The 14335-nt window shown below is 49.5% G+C and overlaps 1 protein-coding gene across 16 annotated transcripts in view; it reads left to right on the plus strand.

Annotated features, from left to right (window-relative positions):
* The window catches only part of lrrfip2 (leucine rich repeat (in FLII) interacting protein 2), a 36980-nt gene that overhangs the window by 1635 nt on the left and 21010 nt on the right, over positions 1–14335 (plus strand). For 6 of the 16 annotated variants that reach the window (XM_030378848.1, XM_030378854.1, XM_030378850.1 and 3 more), the window contains exons 3-16: positions 5413–5499; positions 7067–7129; positions 7712–7774; positions 8128–8166; positions 8378–8458; positions 9123–9170; positions 9272–9349; positions 9653–9775; positions 10496–10588; positions 11027–11080; positions 11261–11299; positions 11826–11894; positions 12487–12600; positions 13355–13396. In XM_030378848.1, coding sequence (XP_030234708.1) covers positions 5413–5499; positions 7067–7129; positions 7712–7774; positions 8128–8166; positions 8378–8458; positions 9123–9170; positions 9272–9349; positions 9653–9775; positions 10496–10588; positions 11027–11080; positions 11261–11299; positions 11826–11894; positions 12487–12600; positions 13355–13396 — 993 coding nt within the window. The remainder of the gene's footprint in view (positions 1–5412; positions 5500–7066; positions 7130–7711; positions 7775–8127; positions 8167–8377; positions 8459–9122; positions 9171–9271; positions 9350–9652; positions 9776–10495; positions 10589–11026; positions 11081–11260; positions 11300–11825; positions 11895–12486; positions 12601–13354; positions 13397–14335) is intronic. The other 10 variants (XM_030378859.1, XM_030378861.1, XM_030378860.1 and 7 more) reach the window with 5 other exon arrangements.

Consider the following 14335-nt stretch of genomic DNA (forward strand, 5'->3'; position numbering starts at 1 on the left):
TGAGTTCAGGTCCCTGCACAACCAGCCCATCCTGCTGCTCATCACTGATAAACATGCAATCGACACGGAAAATAATGTTTACATAATATCCGCCTCTTTCTGCCGTTACCAGGGTAGCGGCGGAAACGAATAGATTGAATAAGGAAAATGCATCAATGATGTTCAGGCAGCTTGTGGCCCAGGAGATAGAGCGGGTTGGCGGTTAACCAGATCGTTGCTAGTTCGATCCCCTGCTCCTCCTAGCTGAGTGTCGAGGTGTCATTCTGCAAGACATCTCACCCTAACTGCTCCCGACGAGATGTCTGTCGCCTTGCATGGTGGACTCCGCTGTCTGCGTGCATGAATGGGTGAATGTTAGGCTATATTGTTAAGTGCTTTGAGTGGCCGCTGGTTAGAAAAGCACTGTATAAATGCAGTCTGGTCAAAGAATGGATGACCATGGAACAGGAGTTGAGCCGAAGGGTCCCTCAGGCCCACATTTTCACACACTGCTGGCCTTTGTTGGGCGATGGTCTTTCTGCTCATGACATGTGGATATTCAGGTTCTCTCTTCACTAAACACTGCTGCAGCCGGAGCAAGGGAGACAGCTGCTTTTGGGGATTGACTTGACTTGTCGTGATTTGGCTTTAGGAGGAGGAAGGAGGGTGGCGGGGGCGGGGGCGGCGTCAGAGAAAGCAATGTGAGGGAGACAACCTGGCCTGTGTTGACTTGCCTGGAGTAGATCATTCCGTTTTGTTACACACAGGGATGCCATTCCTTTGCTTTTCCCCAGACCAAGCGGATTGGTCAGTGTACAGGGTGAAAACATGTGGATCTGAGGCACAAATCACTCCCATTACATCCATATTTTAATGTTGTGTTCGGGTGATTTTGTAAGACTGTTATTGTTGCTTGTCTCCGAGTGTCGGAGCCCAAGGGTTCCGGTTTCCCTCCCTGAAGCCTTCGTAAATCGTCTCACTCAGCTCCCTATGGCTGCCTTGATACAGTTAAAGAATGTTCCATCCCGGTCTGTCGCTCCAAGCCCCGTGCACTTGCACTCAGCGCAGGGCTCCATTTGCTCCCTTTATAGTCATGCAGGCCGATCATAGAAACATGAGTCATCGGCACCACCCAGTTGGTCTCTGAATGAATCAGTTTTTCTGGAATGAACCTCGTTGACGTTGGCTCTGCGCGTGTGCAAAAACGGCGGGCATTAGCTCAGCCCGGAAACCTCAGACACTTCCCCACTTTCCAATATAGTGCTGTGAAACGTAGCAACTTTCTAATTTCTATCGTGGGTTATTCATGCCCGGCCTCGAGTGGTGAGAGCGAGTTCTGCTGGTGCTTGGCACAGACCACGGCAGACAAAAGCTGTTGAATTTGAGCCCTGCCCTCCATAGCCTTGCTTTGGAGGACACTTGCCTTACCGTCATTCTAAAACATTAGAATCCCCTCACATCATGGCCGACATTAGGATCTGATGGTGTTTGATGGTAATCAAGGCTGTCTTGGCCCAGTACTACTCTTGTTTGTGCAGCGTTGGACGCCTGCACTCATGCAGTGTATGATTTAAACCCTGAGCTGTGAAATTGACACTTGTACATGTTCTGTTTGGCTGCGGCCTCTGCGGTTTGACACTTTACTCCAGACCAGGCCTCAGTGATAAAGTGTTTTAAACTAGTTACGTAATGGCTATTTCAGCTTATATAATAGTCTACTCTACTCACACATTTGAGAAGCCTGCTGACCTAGTTAATGATCAAATCAGTTGAAGATCAGATTGTAAGGCTTGATACTGTCACTACATGTATTGAAGCCAGTTAGCTGGTTATATGAAAGGCTATATTGATCAAATATTGTGATATATAATGTAAACACTGGGCTTTCAGTAACACATTATCCTCCAATGTTACAGTAGTATGACAATGTTTTTGGCATACGAATAAGGTTTCCATGAACCACATGGATCTGATAGTCATTCTGGTGGGCAGTTCCAAGAAAGGCACCTAAATGTGAGAGGACAATGGAAGGATTTGTATAAAGACTATCACCAAAGCAAAGAGTCTTCTGAGCAGCGCATTTCTCATGTGCTACAACTAAAGGGAATGACTGTTCTTTTAACCCAAATGAAATCATAATAGAGACACGGTTGGCAGTATGCGGCATGTATAAATACTCCCACACGCATCGGCACACTGAGTCACGGCGCCCAGGGAGAAGGAGGTGCCAGCGTCCCTGATGCATGGCGGTGATGGAGGTGTGTGATGGTGCACTTCTGGCTCTGCTCAGATTCCACCCCCCCCCCCCCCCCGAGCCCCCGAGCCCCCCCCGGTCCCGGGCCCCATGATGAGGGCGCTGTGAGAGCTGTAGGCCTAGCAGACAGAGCTATAGATAGAGGCCGAGACGTCGGACTCAGCTGTGCTGCTGTGCAGAGGAGGTCACACGGTCGGACAGGTGCAGGGAACACAGGCCCACCGCCCACTGCCACCACCGCTCCCCGCCGGCTGTCTGCTGGTTGGGCTCACACACACACACACACACACACACACACACACACACACACACACACACACACACACACACACACACACACACACACACACACACACACACACACACACACACACACACACACACACACACACAGGTATACATACAGACACACACACACACAAGTGTACAAACACACACTTAGGGACACACACAGGCACCCCAACCCCGCTCCCCTAGGGCTGCAGTCTGTCTCCGGGACGGAAGACAGACAGACAGAGAGACAGACACACACACGCATACACACACACACACACAACTTGTTTCCGTCTCATCCCTGTACATGGTCATAGAAAGCAGGTCTTTTTTTTTGTGCCCACCACAGTAGCCAACCACCCTCAGGACAGGGTATTGACATTTTGCTGCTCACTGATGGTTACTGAGAATGGCGACACTTCCACCTGACTGATGATTGTTGGTTCTTGCTAGTGGGATGTCATTATGAAAACACACATGGAATGCACTTAGCAAGGTAGCACCAAGTGCTTTCCAAGTTTGGTTTGGTCATAGAGTTGATTCTTCTATCATGAAAATCGCTATGTTCAATACCAGTAAGCCATCTCATTATGAACTGATTAACTCCTCTTTTGTGCAGACAGTGAAGCCATGGCTAAAGGTTTCTGAATGACAACGTAACCTAATTAGCCAACAGGACTTGTTGTGTTTGAAGCCTGCATTGTCCTTTCTAAACCTCCTGCAGCAGAACGGAGTGCCCTCTAGGACGTGGTTTCCCTCATCTTGGATCTCATATAAAAAGGCGTGGTTTTATCTTGCCTTTATGACTGTTGAAGTACTCTCTCCCAAGGCAACGTTTCCGTGGACGCCAATTGCTAAAGTTGAATCGTAATCATTATGACTCAACGTTTGCAACGTTAACAACGTTTTTCTTGTGGGTAAACAAAACCAGTTAAGGTGACTTCTCCACATACAAGCGAGACAAAGAGCACCAACAACACAACTTTGGACCATTCCCAACAGGAACAGCCCACGGCCAAACATGCCCTGCACTTTGGCAGCCCTGATAAGCCTTCACTGGAATTCTGTCCCCAGTTGTCAGCAGCGGCCAGATACTGATAGGAAATGCCCAGTATTTATGGCCCCACGCTCCAGGGGAAGATAAAGAGGATGAGCTGTGTGGGGGAGTCATTGTGGCATTGTCTTTTACAGGCGGAATGTTTAGTTTTAAAAAGGCATTAATGCTAATGGAGACCAGGGGACGAGGAAGGGCTGAGCAGAGTCCTGCTGACAGCAACCCCCTGCAGGCTGAGTACTGTCAGGTCTGGTTTGTATCAGACCCCCCCCCCCCCTGCTGCGATTCCCTTTACATTTGGGGCATTTAGCAGACACTTTCATCCAAAGCGACTTACAAAGGTTAATACACACATTGACACACCGACGACGGTGTCGGCAATGCAAGGCGAGAGCTAGCTTGTCGGGAGCAGTGTAGGGTGAGGTGTCTTTCTCGGGGACACCTCAACACTCTAGCTAGGAGGAGCCGGGTATCGAACGAGCAACCTTCCGTTTGCCAGCCAACCCGACCTCCTGAGCCACATGCCGCCGCGGGTGGGTACTGTAGGGTCTTGCTTGGATCAACCCCCCACTGCTGTGTTTCCCTGGAAAATGAGCTCCCCTGTTCATCCTGGCCTTGACTCAGCACAGCAGGGGGCCGGTGGCGCAATGGGTCTCGCTTCTTGTCCCTTCCTCTCAGGAAAGATTGATGAGGCACGAGGTGTTGATAAAAGACCTCGTAAAAAAAAAACGGTCTGTTCTCCATTCTGGGTTTATGCGCTACTTTTGCTTGAGTGCATGAGTATTCTGCTCGTTGAAACCAGTGCCATAACTTTGCTCTTTTTAACTGTTTACTGGGCGAAATGAGGCCATGTCGAAGCCCAGTTTACCCAATCGGATTCTGTTTGTTTGTTCACCATTGACATCCCCCCCCCAAACCCCCCCGCATGGGGTCCTAACATGAGCCTCCCTGGAGCTGATGCTTAGCACATGTTGTTGCTGGTGATGGTGAGCCATCCCAGGCCCTCTGGTTGTTGCTCTGCAGTATTCTGGAGCTGTGACTCAGCCAGGGCAAACGGTGCTGTATGCTCTTGTCAGTCAATGTCTGCAGTTCATTACACTCTGATGTATTGCGAGGCTGTTGTTCAAGAAAGGAATCCCAGGGATGAAAGGATACATGACTCCTGACAGAAGGACAGCATCTTTGGTTTTGTGTGTCGGCTGTGTGATGATGACCATGGCTATCGTAGTAGTATTACAACTTTTATTAGTAGCATTCATCCGACTTTATGGAAATCTCCAATAATATTGTTCAAGATAGTGATGGAAATATAATGTAAATACTGGGCTTTCAGTAACAGACATTTTCCTACAATGTTACAGTAGTATGACATTGTTATTGGTGTAAGAATAAGGTTTGGATGTACAACATAGATCTGATCTAGTCATTCTGGGGGGCAGTTCCAAGGAAGGCACGTAAATGGGAGGATAGGAGAATTTGTATAAAGAATCTATCAAAGCAAACAGTCTATTTGCTGTGCAAGTGACATTGAGCAGCCCACTGTAGCTCATGTTTGTCAAGGGGCTGCTAAAAGGCCAGGTTAATGTGAGACAAACTAAAAACTCAAACCAACTATGCATACTTTGACTAAGCACTCAAAAAGAAGTCAGAAACTAATGTGTTCATACCTCTCCCATTCACCCTCAGCCTGTGTCATCATTGCCTTCCAAAACGTTTTCCTTACACCATTATTCCTATTGCTTTGCACATTGTGGTCCGGTTGCCTTGACGACGTAGAGCCCTCCAGTTTCCACGCGCGGCTAACCGTGTGTGTGTGTGTGTGTGTGTGTGTGCGAACTCTCTCCCTCCTCAGGCAGAGGCCAGGCTGGCGGCGAAGAGGGCCGCGCGGGCGGAGGCCAGGGACATCCGCATGAGGGAACTGGAACGGCAGCAGAAGGAGGTAAGACCCAGCGAGCGGAACGCCGAGCCACCGAGCGGCCCAGCTAACCACTGGCCACTGTCCCTGCGAGGGCCAAGACATGGCGTCACTCCTCCTGCTCTTAATATAGGCCACGGCGGAGACCTCCGCCAGGTCCCTCTCAGTGTGCGTTTGATTTTCCCTCCCCGGTCCAGCATAAATACGGAACCCAGCGTGTATACACACAAAGGAAAGTCTGTTCCACCGCGAGGATCTCATTTGGGCTGGAGGGTGTCTAGTGATTCCTTAAGATGGAGCAAACAAATCAGGCCTCCTTCGGCTGTCCTTGGCTACGAAACATTTCCATAGCTGCCGGTTTCCCCCCCCCGTGTTAATTCTCTAGCTTCTCCAGTCTTACTCTCTCTTAGTCTCTCCCCCTCTCTTTTCTTCCGTTTTATCCTCCACGGCAGTGTCTCCAAACCAGTGTGTCCCTTGAGGGCGATCTAGGTGGGCCTAGGCTTGTTTCCCTTATCGAGTCATTCTTCCAAGTAATGCAATTCACTTTCAATTAGGGCTGGGTTAAAATATCGATTCATCAATGCACTGCGATTTATTTGTTCTCGATTCAATTTCGATTCAGAATTCTTTTGAAATCGATTATTTCCATTAAAAGCATACTCAGTCATTGTATCCAGAAGCGAGTATGCCTAAATGTACATGCCCTTTTACATTTGTCCATGTTATGATTGTTACTTTTATGCTGCAAGTTTAGCTCAGGATCAACACTATACAATGGTGTATTCCCTTTTTGATTGTTAAAACACAATGAACTTAATTTTGAAATAGTTAATTCTAAATAATATTTAGGTATTTTTGTCATCTGCACGTATTATTGAATCGATATCGAAGCAATTGGATCAATATCAAATCGAATCGATATCGAATCGAATCAAGACCTAAAGAATAAAATTGAATTGTGAGGTACCTGGCAATACCCAGCCCTACTTTCAATACAATATTATTATTCATTCATTATTTACTCATGAGTCTCCACGTGACACTGGTTGTGGACAGTCTGCCGTGTGTAAATCGATGCCAACATTGCTAATAACCCAGTATCTTTAATCTGGTCATACCCGAGCTGAAATTCGTCCTAACAAATGTTCTGTGCCTTTTAAGTTAGTTGTCCTTGTGTTTCTGGTTGGGAGCGCGGTGTGCCCAAACTCCTGAGAGGTTGGAAACCACCGCTGTGTGGTGTTCAGAGCGTCACAGGGGAAAGATCAATATGTGCTATCGCTCCGCTCTCAGTGTAACTTTGGAACAGTGCTCCGGTTCTTCAAACCTGTGTGGTGACCGATGAGGTAACCTCTTTGTTCCACAGAGAGTCAACAGTGGAGCTGGTTTCCCTTTCTCTCCCTTCCTGGACACTCCTGACATGACTTGTGTACTTTAGACATCACCTGACGCAGCGAAAGTATGATTGTGTGTGTGTGTGTGTGTGTGTGTGTGTGTGTGTGTGTGTGTGTGTGTGTGTGTGTGTGTGTGTGTGTGTGTGTGTGTGTGTGTGTGTGTCCGCTCCACACTGTCTCTTCTACCTGTCTCTATCCAGCTCCCTTACCACTCTTCGTCTGGAAGTGGGGGCCGTAAATGGGGTCAGATCCACCAGTGGATGGTAGGTCCTGGGGGGTCGGGGAGCAGCTCGAGCTACCCCCCCTCCTCGCTGTGTGGCTGTTTGCTGTACTAAAGACCCGCTTGACTGGCAATGGCCAGAGTAGAACGGACTCACTTTAACAGCACTTTAGCTCCCTGGCAGAATGCCACTGGGCTCTGTTTGTTTTGGATACGGTGTGTCTGCCTGCCTGTCTGTCTGTCTGCCTTATTATAAGAGACTTTGTGACTCGACTGCATGGTTTTTAAAGATGCGGAGAGAAAGAGTTGTTTCAAATAACCAGGTTGAGTTCTCGATTGCCGTTGGCGTGCGATGGTGGTGGAGTGTTAACACACCAGAACTAAGTTCTGTTGCTTTTTTGAAATGAGAAAAACGAGCCGCTCCCTTGAACTGGACGTTGGTTGAAACGTGTGACTAAACACCTGGCTTGTTTTTGAAATTAACTGTTGTGAACATGCTCTGCATCGTTGGCATGGGTTTGGCTTTACCCTCCGTCGGGTTGGAGCTATTGGGCTTCATGCATTCAGTCTTGGCCTCCTGTGGTCCTCACCTGTGGTCCTTACTTCTAGTTCTCCTCTCCTCCAGGCCGACACTGAGAAGGCCAGAACCACCACTAGTAGTAGTCGGTATAGCGGCTATCAACGGCGGGTCGGTATCCACTGTCCTCTCTTCTGCCTGTTCCTTCTCTCTCCTCTTTCTTATCGTTCGCCCCTCTCTCTCCTCTTTCTTATCGTCCCTCTCTCTCCTCTTCTTATCACTCGCCCCTCTCTTTCTCTCCTTTCTTATCACTCGCCCCTCTCTCTCCTCTTTCACATCATTCACCTCTCTCTCCTCTTACTTATCACTCGCCCCTCTCTCTGTCCTTTTTATCTTATCATTCAGCCCTCTCTTTCCTCTCTCTCCTCTTTCACATCATTCACCCCCCTCCAGGTCCCTTGTTCATAACGATTCTCTCTGTACTTTCCTCCTCCACGTCTCCCCCCCCCCCCCCCCGTCCACAGGGCCTGGACGATGACCTCATGTCGGTCCGCAGCTACAGGGTGTGTACATATGGGCATCATGAAGCAGACATGCTGGTCCGCTCTTATGGAGACTGTGTATTGTGAGCCATGTGAGAAAGGCCTCTATGTTTGGTGTACTGGTGCGCAAGTTGAAGAGAAAGTGTTGATGGGGGTCTCTGTACAATGTGCTCACCTTTTTAGAAGCTTGAGCCTCATGTTTTCAATCTTCATTTCTGTTCTCGATCTCAAGTCCACGTCTTCTTCGGTGCGAGACCTAAGCTCTCAAAAGAGATCTGAGAGCAGGTCCAGTTCCCATAGGAAAGACCTCTTGGTAGGTTTCTGAGTTTCTGCATGCGTGTGTGAGGGCATGCATCTTCTTCAATAAAAAGTGATGATGATAATCAACCGCGTATGTTTTAGTAGTTTGAAGGCGATGGCGGCCCGCTTTGTATAACACCATGATCATCTGCAGGTTTGCAGCTTTTGTTACAACCACTTTATGCACAGCCCACTTTAGTTAGTTACAATTAAAGACACACTGTAGTCAGACGCTGGTTGTATAATGGGTTGATGGATGGCGTTGTTAAAGTGTAGGCTTTTGATACATAACTGTATAATGCGTTGCTGATAACCAAGCAGTGAAAAAGCAGGATTTCCTTCATTTTAATGGCGATACATTTCACATCGCACACATTTTCTTCAGGCCTCAGCTGTTCTTGGTACTTTCATCCAATGTTATGCGTGAGGTGCCGAAAGATTAACCTTCCCCAAATATTTTCAACGCAAGATAAACCATTATAATCGTCGTCGTTCTGTTACTCATACAGTAGACTGTAGGCTTCTAGCAAAAATATGAACTGTTGTTTTTCCAAATTATGATTTGTAGCATGAAGCACAAATCTTACAGCATGCTGAAAGTCAGACTCGAGTGCACCAGATGTTGAACCTTCCACGGTCAACACTCTCTCTCTCTCTGTCCCTCGCTCTCTCTCCAGTCCGACAGCCTCTCCACCACGTCTGGGCTGAAGAGCTCCCGCTCCACTGTATGTATCCGCGCTACGTGCTACACGCTTCCTGCTAGGCCATTGTCTCTGTAGTTTGCGTTGTGCTGACGTTGGTGTTTTGTGTCTCCGCCGTGGGGCAGAGCTCTGTGTACAGTGACCTGCAGGGCCATAGGAAGGCCTCGTCCATCAGCTCCTCCTCCTCCAGGAAGGATCTGCTGGTCAGTGTTTTCCCATCCCTGTTCCCCTGTTCCCCCGTTAGCATATGAGCCTCCCGCTGCAAGAATCGATGCTACAGAGCTTCTTTACTTTCACTGTTGATGGAACAGGAAGATTCTGTGTTGCTTTAGCGCTCCTCTGCATAAGGATTGACTAAGAATGAACGTCTTTAGGAGGTGTGTGTGTGTGTGTGTGTGTGTGTGTGTGTGTGTGTGTGTGTGTGTGTGTGTGTGTGTGTGTGTGTGTGTGTGTGTGTGTGTGTGTGTGTAACCTGTCTCATCTGTTGTGTTTGGGGCTCTTCCTAGACTGGGCTGTACCACGATCAGAGGAAGTACAGCAGCCTCACCGCCAAGTCCAAAACTCCGTCTTCCATCAGCTCATATCAGCCAATGACCTCATACCAGCCTATGACCTCTTATCAGCCCCGGGTTGGTGCTCCCACACCCAGCCCCTACACACAAACGCACACACGTACTCATAGACATGTACACACATGAACGCACACACAAGGTAGACATGCACACTCAAACACATGCACATACACGCACATGCACGCCAGACACATGCACGCACATATTGCACACACACACGCAATTGCACACGCATAAAAGCACAGGGCAGTCTCACTTCTACTGCTTCTCATCCTGGGTTGGCATCCAACATTATAAACTTTACCCAGCCCAGAGAACGCCTATCTTTATCGCTCGGGCTTAACGGCAATAATAAATCTCTACGGTTGTATCAGGAGTTTATGGCTGGTGTACTGCATCAGTCTCCTAGACACACTGTCCGTCTCACGGCAGACGTAAGGGCTAATGCAGCTGTGCTGTACAATATCCACTCTAGAGCCTAGCGATAAAGAGAGACTGTCTGCCCGACGATTTGAATCCATGCAAAGGCCTCCAGTGCATATTTGCCCAAAGCCTCGTAGATAGATTAGAAACAGGGATCACACACACACACACACACACACACACACACACACACACACACACACACACACACACACACACACACACACACACACACACACACACACAGTGGCTGCACATCCTAATCCCACTGCAGGTCAGACCTCAAACCCAAACCGCCTTCTCCCACTCTTCAACTCCTGAACCTTGACCTTTCGCTGCCCCGTCCACCTCCAGGTCTCCACCAACTCCACCACCGCCGCCGTCACCACCACCCCCTCCTCCGCCTCCACCACCGCAGGCTCAGGCCTGGCCCGTAGCTACAGCATGGTCAGTCCACGGCATCGCGCCAGACCCCCCAACCCACCCCGCAGCATGACTCTAGTTACCCTTTGACAAGTTAACCCCCCCCCTGACAGCCCCTGAAACCACCAACCACACCCCTCTGAAACTCGCGCAGACATAGCATTAGCACGTCCATATCACATTGGATGCCTGGGCCCGTGTGCGGCGGGCTATATTTAGCTCTCGCACACCCTCGGGGCACTTGGTGTGGGGCCAGGGAGTAGTGTTGCTCCTCACGGAGGCCGGGGCCTAGTGGCAAACCGTTTACTTTCTCTACCCCACCCTCCCTTGCAACACTGACATAAACCGGGCGAGAACCAGGAAGCGGGCTTTGTGTTTGACTCTCGCTGCATGAGGAAGAGAAGACTGCTGACTGTGGGATTCATGCCGCCCTCTCTGATACTGTGCTCCTCCCCCCCCCAGGCCTCAGTTCACGATGACGCGGGCGTCTATGGCTCAGGCTACAGTTCTAAGGCTGTGAGTCTCTCGTGTGTGTGTGTGTGTCCAGCAAGCAGCCTCTCCACTATATCACTACCTCTGACCCGATGTGCGACCTCATTCTAACAGTGTACCACCCTCCACCCTCCACCACCTCCTCCACCCTCCACCCTCCACCCACCCCACCCTCCACCTCCTCTCCCACCCCACTCTCCACAGCCCTCTGAGTACAGCTGGTCCGCCCGCAGCAGCCCTGTGGTGAGGTCCCTCCACCCCCGCCCCTGCATGTCGTCTGCCAACCCCCCCCCCCCCCACACACACACACACACACATACTCATCCTCACATGCACCACTCACTCACTCACTCACTCACTCATTCTCACTCACTCATCCTCACATGCACCTCCCACACATGCAACACCGCTACTCACACCCTCACCATGCCCACGGTCTCCACCAGAGACCTCATCTCCAACATGTGCACCAGAACGTGATGAACTATCTCGGACCTGTTCCTGTATACCGCATGGTGTTTGTGTCAGTTTGAGTAGAGATACCATGATGCTGCGAAGGCTACTGTACAGGGAACAGCAGAGAGCCCCGTCTCTCCCGGGTTATGGACGTACATCCTAATATAATCGCATGAATCGGGAGCTGCACCCTACAGGGCATCGTCCTCATCGGTGTGACCCAGTTATTGCTCTGGTGTGTGCGTGTGTGTGTGTTTGTGTGTGTGTTGACGGGGAGAGGACCCTCACTGTGTGTGTGTTGTTCCCCATCAAGTCCTCAGACGATGACTCGGTCAGCACGGTGTCCCAGGACCGCTACAGCCGAGGCCGCAGAGACAGTGTGGTGAGGCCCCGCCCACTATCCTCATCATCAGTTCACTAGGCACCGCCCACTGTCGACCCACTAGTTGATGATGCGTTAGTTGGTTATGTCATACCATTTGCTAGCTGGTTCGCAGTGTTGCTGTGATTTTAGCGCAATGGGTCAATATGGCGTACAGGCTTTTTTTCGCTGTTTTTCATGAACTTTTTCATTGCTATTTCCTACTTTCTATATCTTCTCCTTCACTGCTCTGTCACCTTTTTCTTGTCTTCATGTCTTTCCCCAAATGTGTGTGTGTGTGTTTGCGCGTAAGTGTGTTTGCCCGTATGTGTGTCGCGGGTTCTCGTGTGTGTGTGTGTGTGTGTGTGTGTGTGTGTGTGTGTGTGTGTGTACGTATGGCCCGGGCTCTCGTGTGTATGTGCGTGTGTGCGGGCTGTTGTGTGTGTGTGTATGTGTGTTGTGGGCTCTCATGTTTGTGTGTGTGTGCGCGTGTGTGTGTGTTGCGGGCTCTCGTGTTTGTGTTTGCGTGCGTGTGTGTGTCACGGGCTCCCGTGTGCGTGTGTGCATGTGTACGGTTGCGTACGTGTGGTCTGGCCTCTCGTGCACCGAGCAGTCCTCGGACTTCTCTGACATCAGCGAGTCGGCGGCGGACTACTTCAGCCGCTCCAACCGCCGGGGCAGCGTCGTGTCCGACCTGGACGATCTCAGCATCCCCGACCTGGACTTTGTAAGTGGCCTGACCCCGAGGGCCGTGTGACCCATGACCCTGGATGACCCCACTAACAGATGGCCAGCATGACTGCCTTGGACGATCGACCCCCAGAGTGGTTCCTACTAAAACAGAGTTCAGGGTTCTGCTGTCCCCTTATGGACGGGACAGGGGTGGCATGTGGCTCAGGAGGTGGAGCAGGTCGGCTGGTAACCAGAAGGTTGCTGGTTCGATCCCCGGCTTCTCCTAGAGTGTCGAGGTACCCCTTAGCAAGACACCTCACACTAACTGCTCCTGGCGCTGTCGCCCTGCATTGTTGACTCCGCATTCGGTGTGTGAATGTGTGCATGAATGTGTGAATGTCACGCAATAATGTAAAGCACTTTGAGAGGCCAGTGGTTAGAAAAGCGCGGTATAAATGAGGAAGAAAAAAGAAAAGACACCCGTGTTGGTGTTTGTTGTGTGTGCTGTGTGTTGTTGTGTGACGGCATGGTGTTGAGGGAGTCAATCGTGTCCCTGTTTTCCTAATCAAGTGTGTCTGGACTCTGAGCCGGTCTGCTCTGCTTTTTGAGTTCAGAGCCGCTCTCCCATCGAGCGACAGACCCTGACCTCCATCACGATCTAACTCCTCGATTAACCACAGCTCCGCTCCTAAAGGAGCCACCGGATCCACGGGAAGAGACCGTCTCCGTCCTCCACGCACGGGCCACCTCGGTCCAACCTGTTCTCTTTAAATCCATCGTACTCATTGTAGTTTTGTGTCTCTCTCCAGCTGGACGACAAATGTGACAAGACCTTCCCAGACTACAGCCGGGTAAGAGACCAATCCATTCCGTTCAGCCAGCGGCACTCATGACCTCACCAAGAGTCACTTTTACTTATCTTATCTTAAGTACACAAGAGTAAAATTCTTGGGCTTGGTTCCTCAACAGTCACATAGCAGCAACAATACAAGATAAAGTAATAAAGATAAGTTAATAAAAGTGTTTAAAAAATAAATACAAATATGTAAAAAATAAGTAGCATCAATAGATCGCAAATAATAATAAATAAAGTAAAGTAATAATAAGTAGAACTAGAACTGCAAGCAGTTATGCAGGGGTCCAAGAAGTGTGCATTTCGCCGGCACAACGCGACAAGAAATGTGCGTTTCGCCGGCACGACGCGAAGCATGTGTTCAAAACGCTACCCTGAACATGTGGATACAAAGGATTTGACTGTGGTAGGAGTAGCGAGAAGTCAGTGTAGCGTTTTCGCGGCGAAATTTTGTAGACGATATACAATTTCCTCGTTTATTGCGCCCCCTAATGGCGAATTTTTCCGAATTTTTTATCGAACGACGATAAGGTTAACACCAACATGTGTGTAAAATTTGGACTCGATCCGATGTCTAATTTTGGATTTCTTTGGATTTTTGATATTCCACGTCTAATTTAGCTAATATACCAATATTCAAAACGCTACCGTTTCGTCGTCAAAGGTCGCATCAAAAGAGTGTTTCGTGCATTCTTTGCGTGTGCGTCTGAAGATGTCGTGTGCAAAGTTTGGTGTTGATTGGTCGAGAAATGTGGGAGGAGTAGCGAAAAAACAGTTTTGCGGTTTTCGCGATTTTGCGAAAAAAAATTCTAGACGCAAATGGGCGTGGCCTATGCCAAAAGATGCAGCAGACTCCAGTGAATATGTGTGTACAAGGTTTTGAATGTGGGAGGTTCGGTGTGGGAGTTATAGCCCCAAACGCGTCTTTCCTTGGTAT

The sequence above is a fragment of the Gadus morhua genome, chromosome 15 (genome assembly GCF_902167405.1).
Source record: "Gadus morhua chromosome 15, gadMor3.0, whole genome shotgun sequence".
NCBI lineage: Eukaryota > Metazoa > Chordata > Actinopteri > Gadiformes > Gadidae > Gadus > Gadus morhua.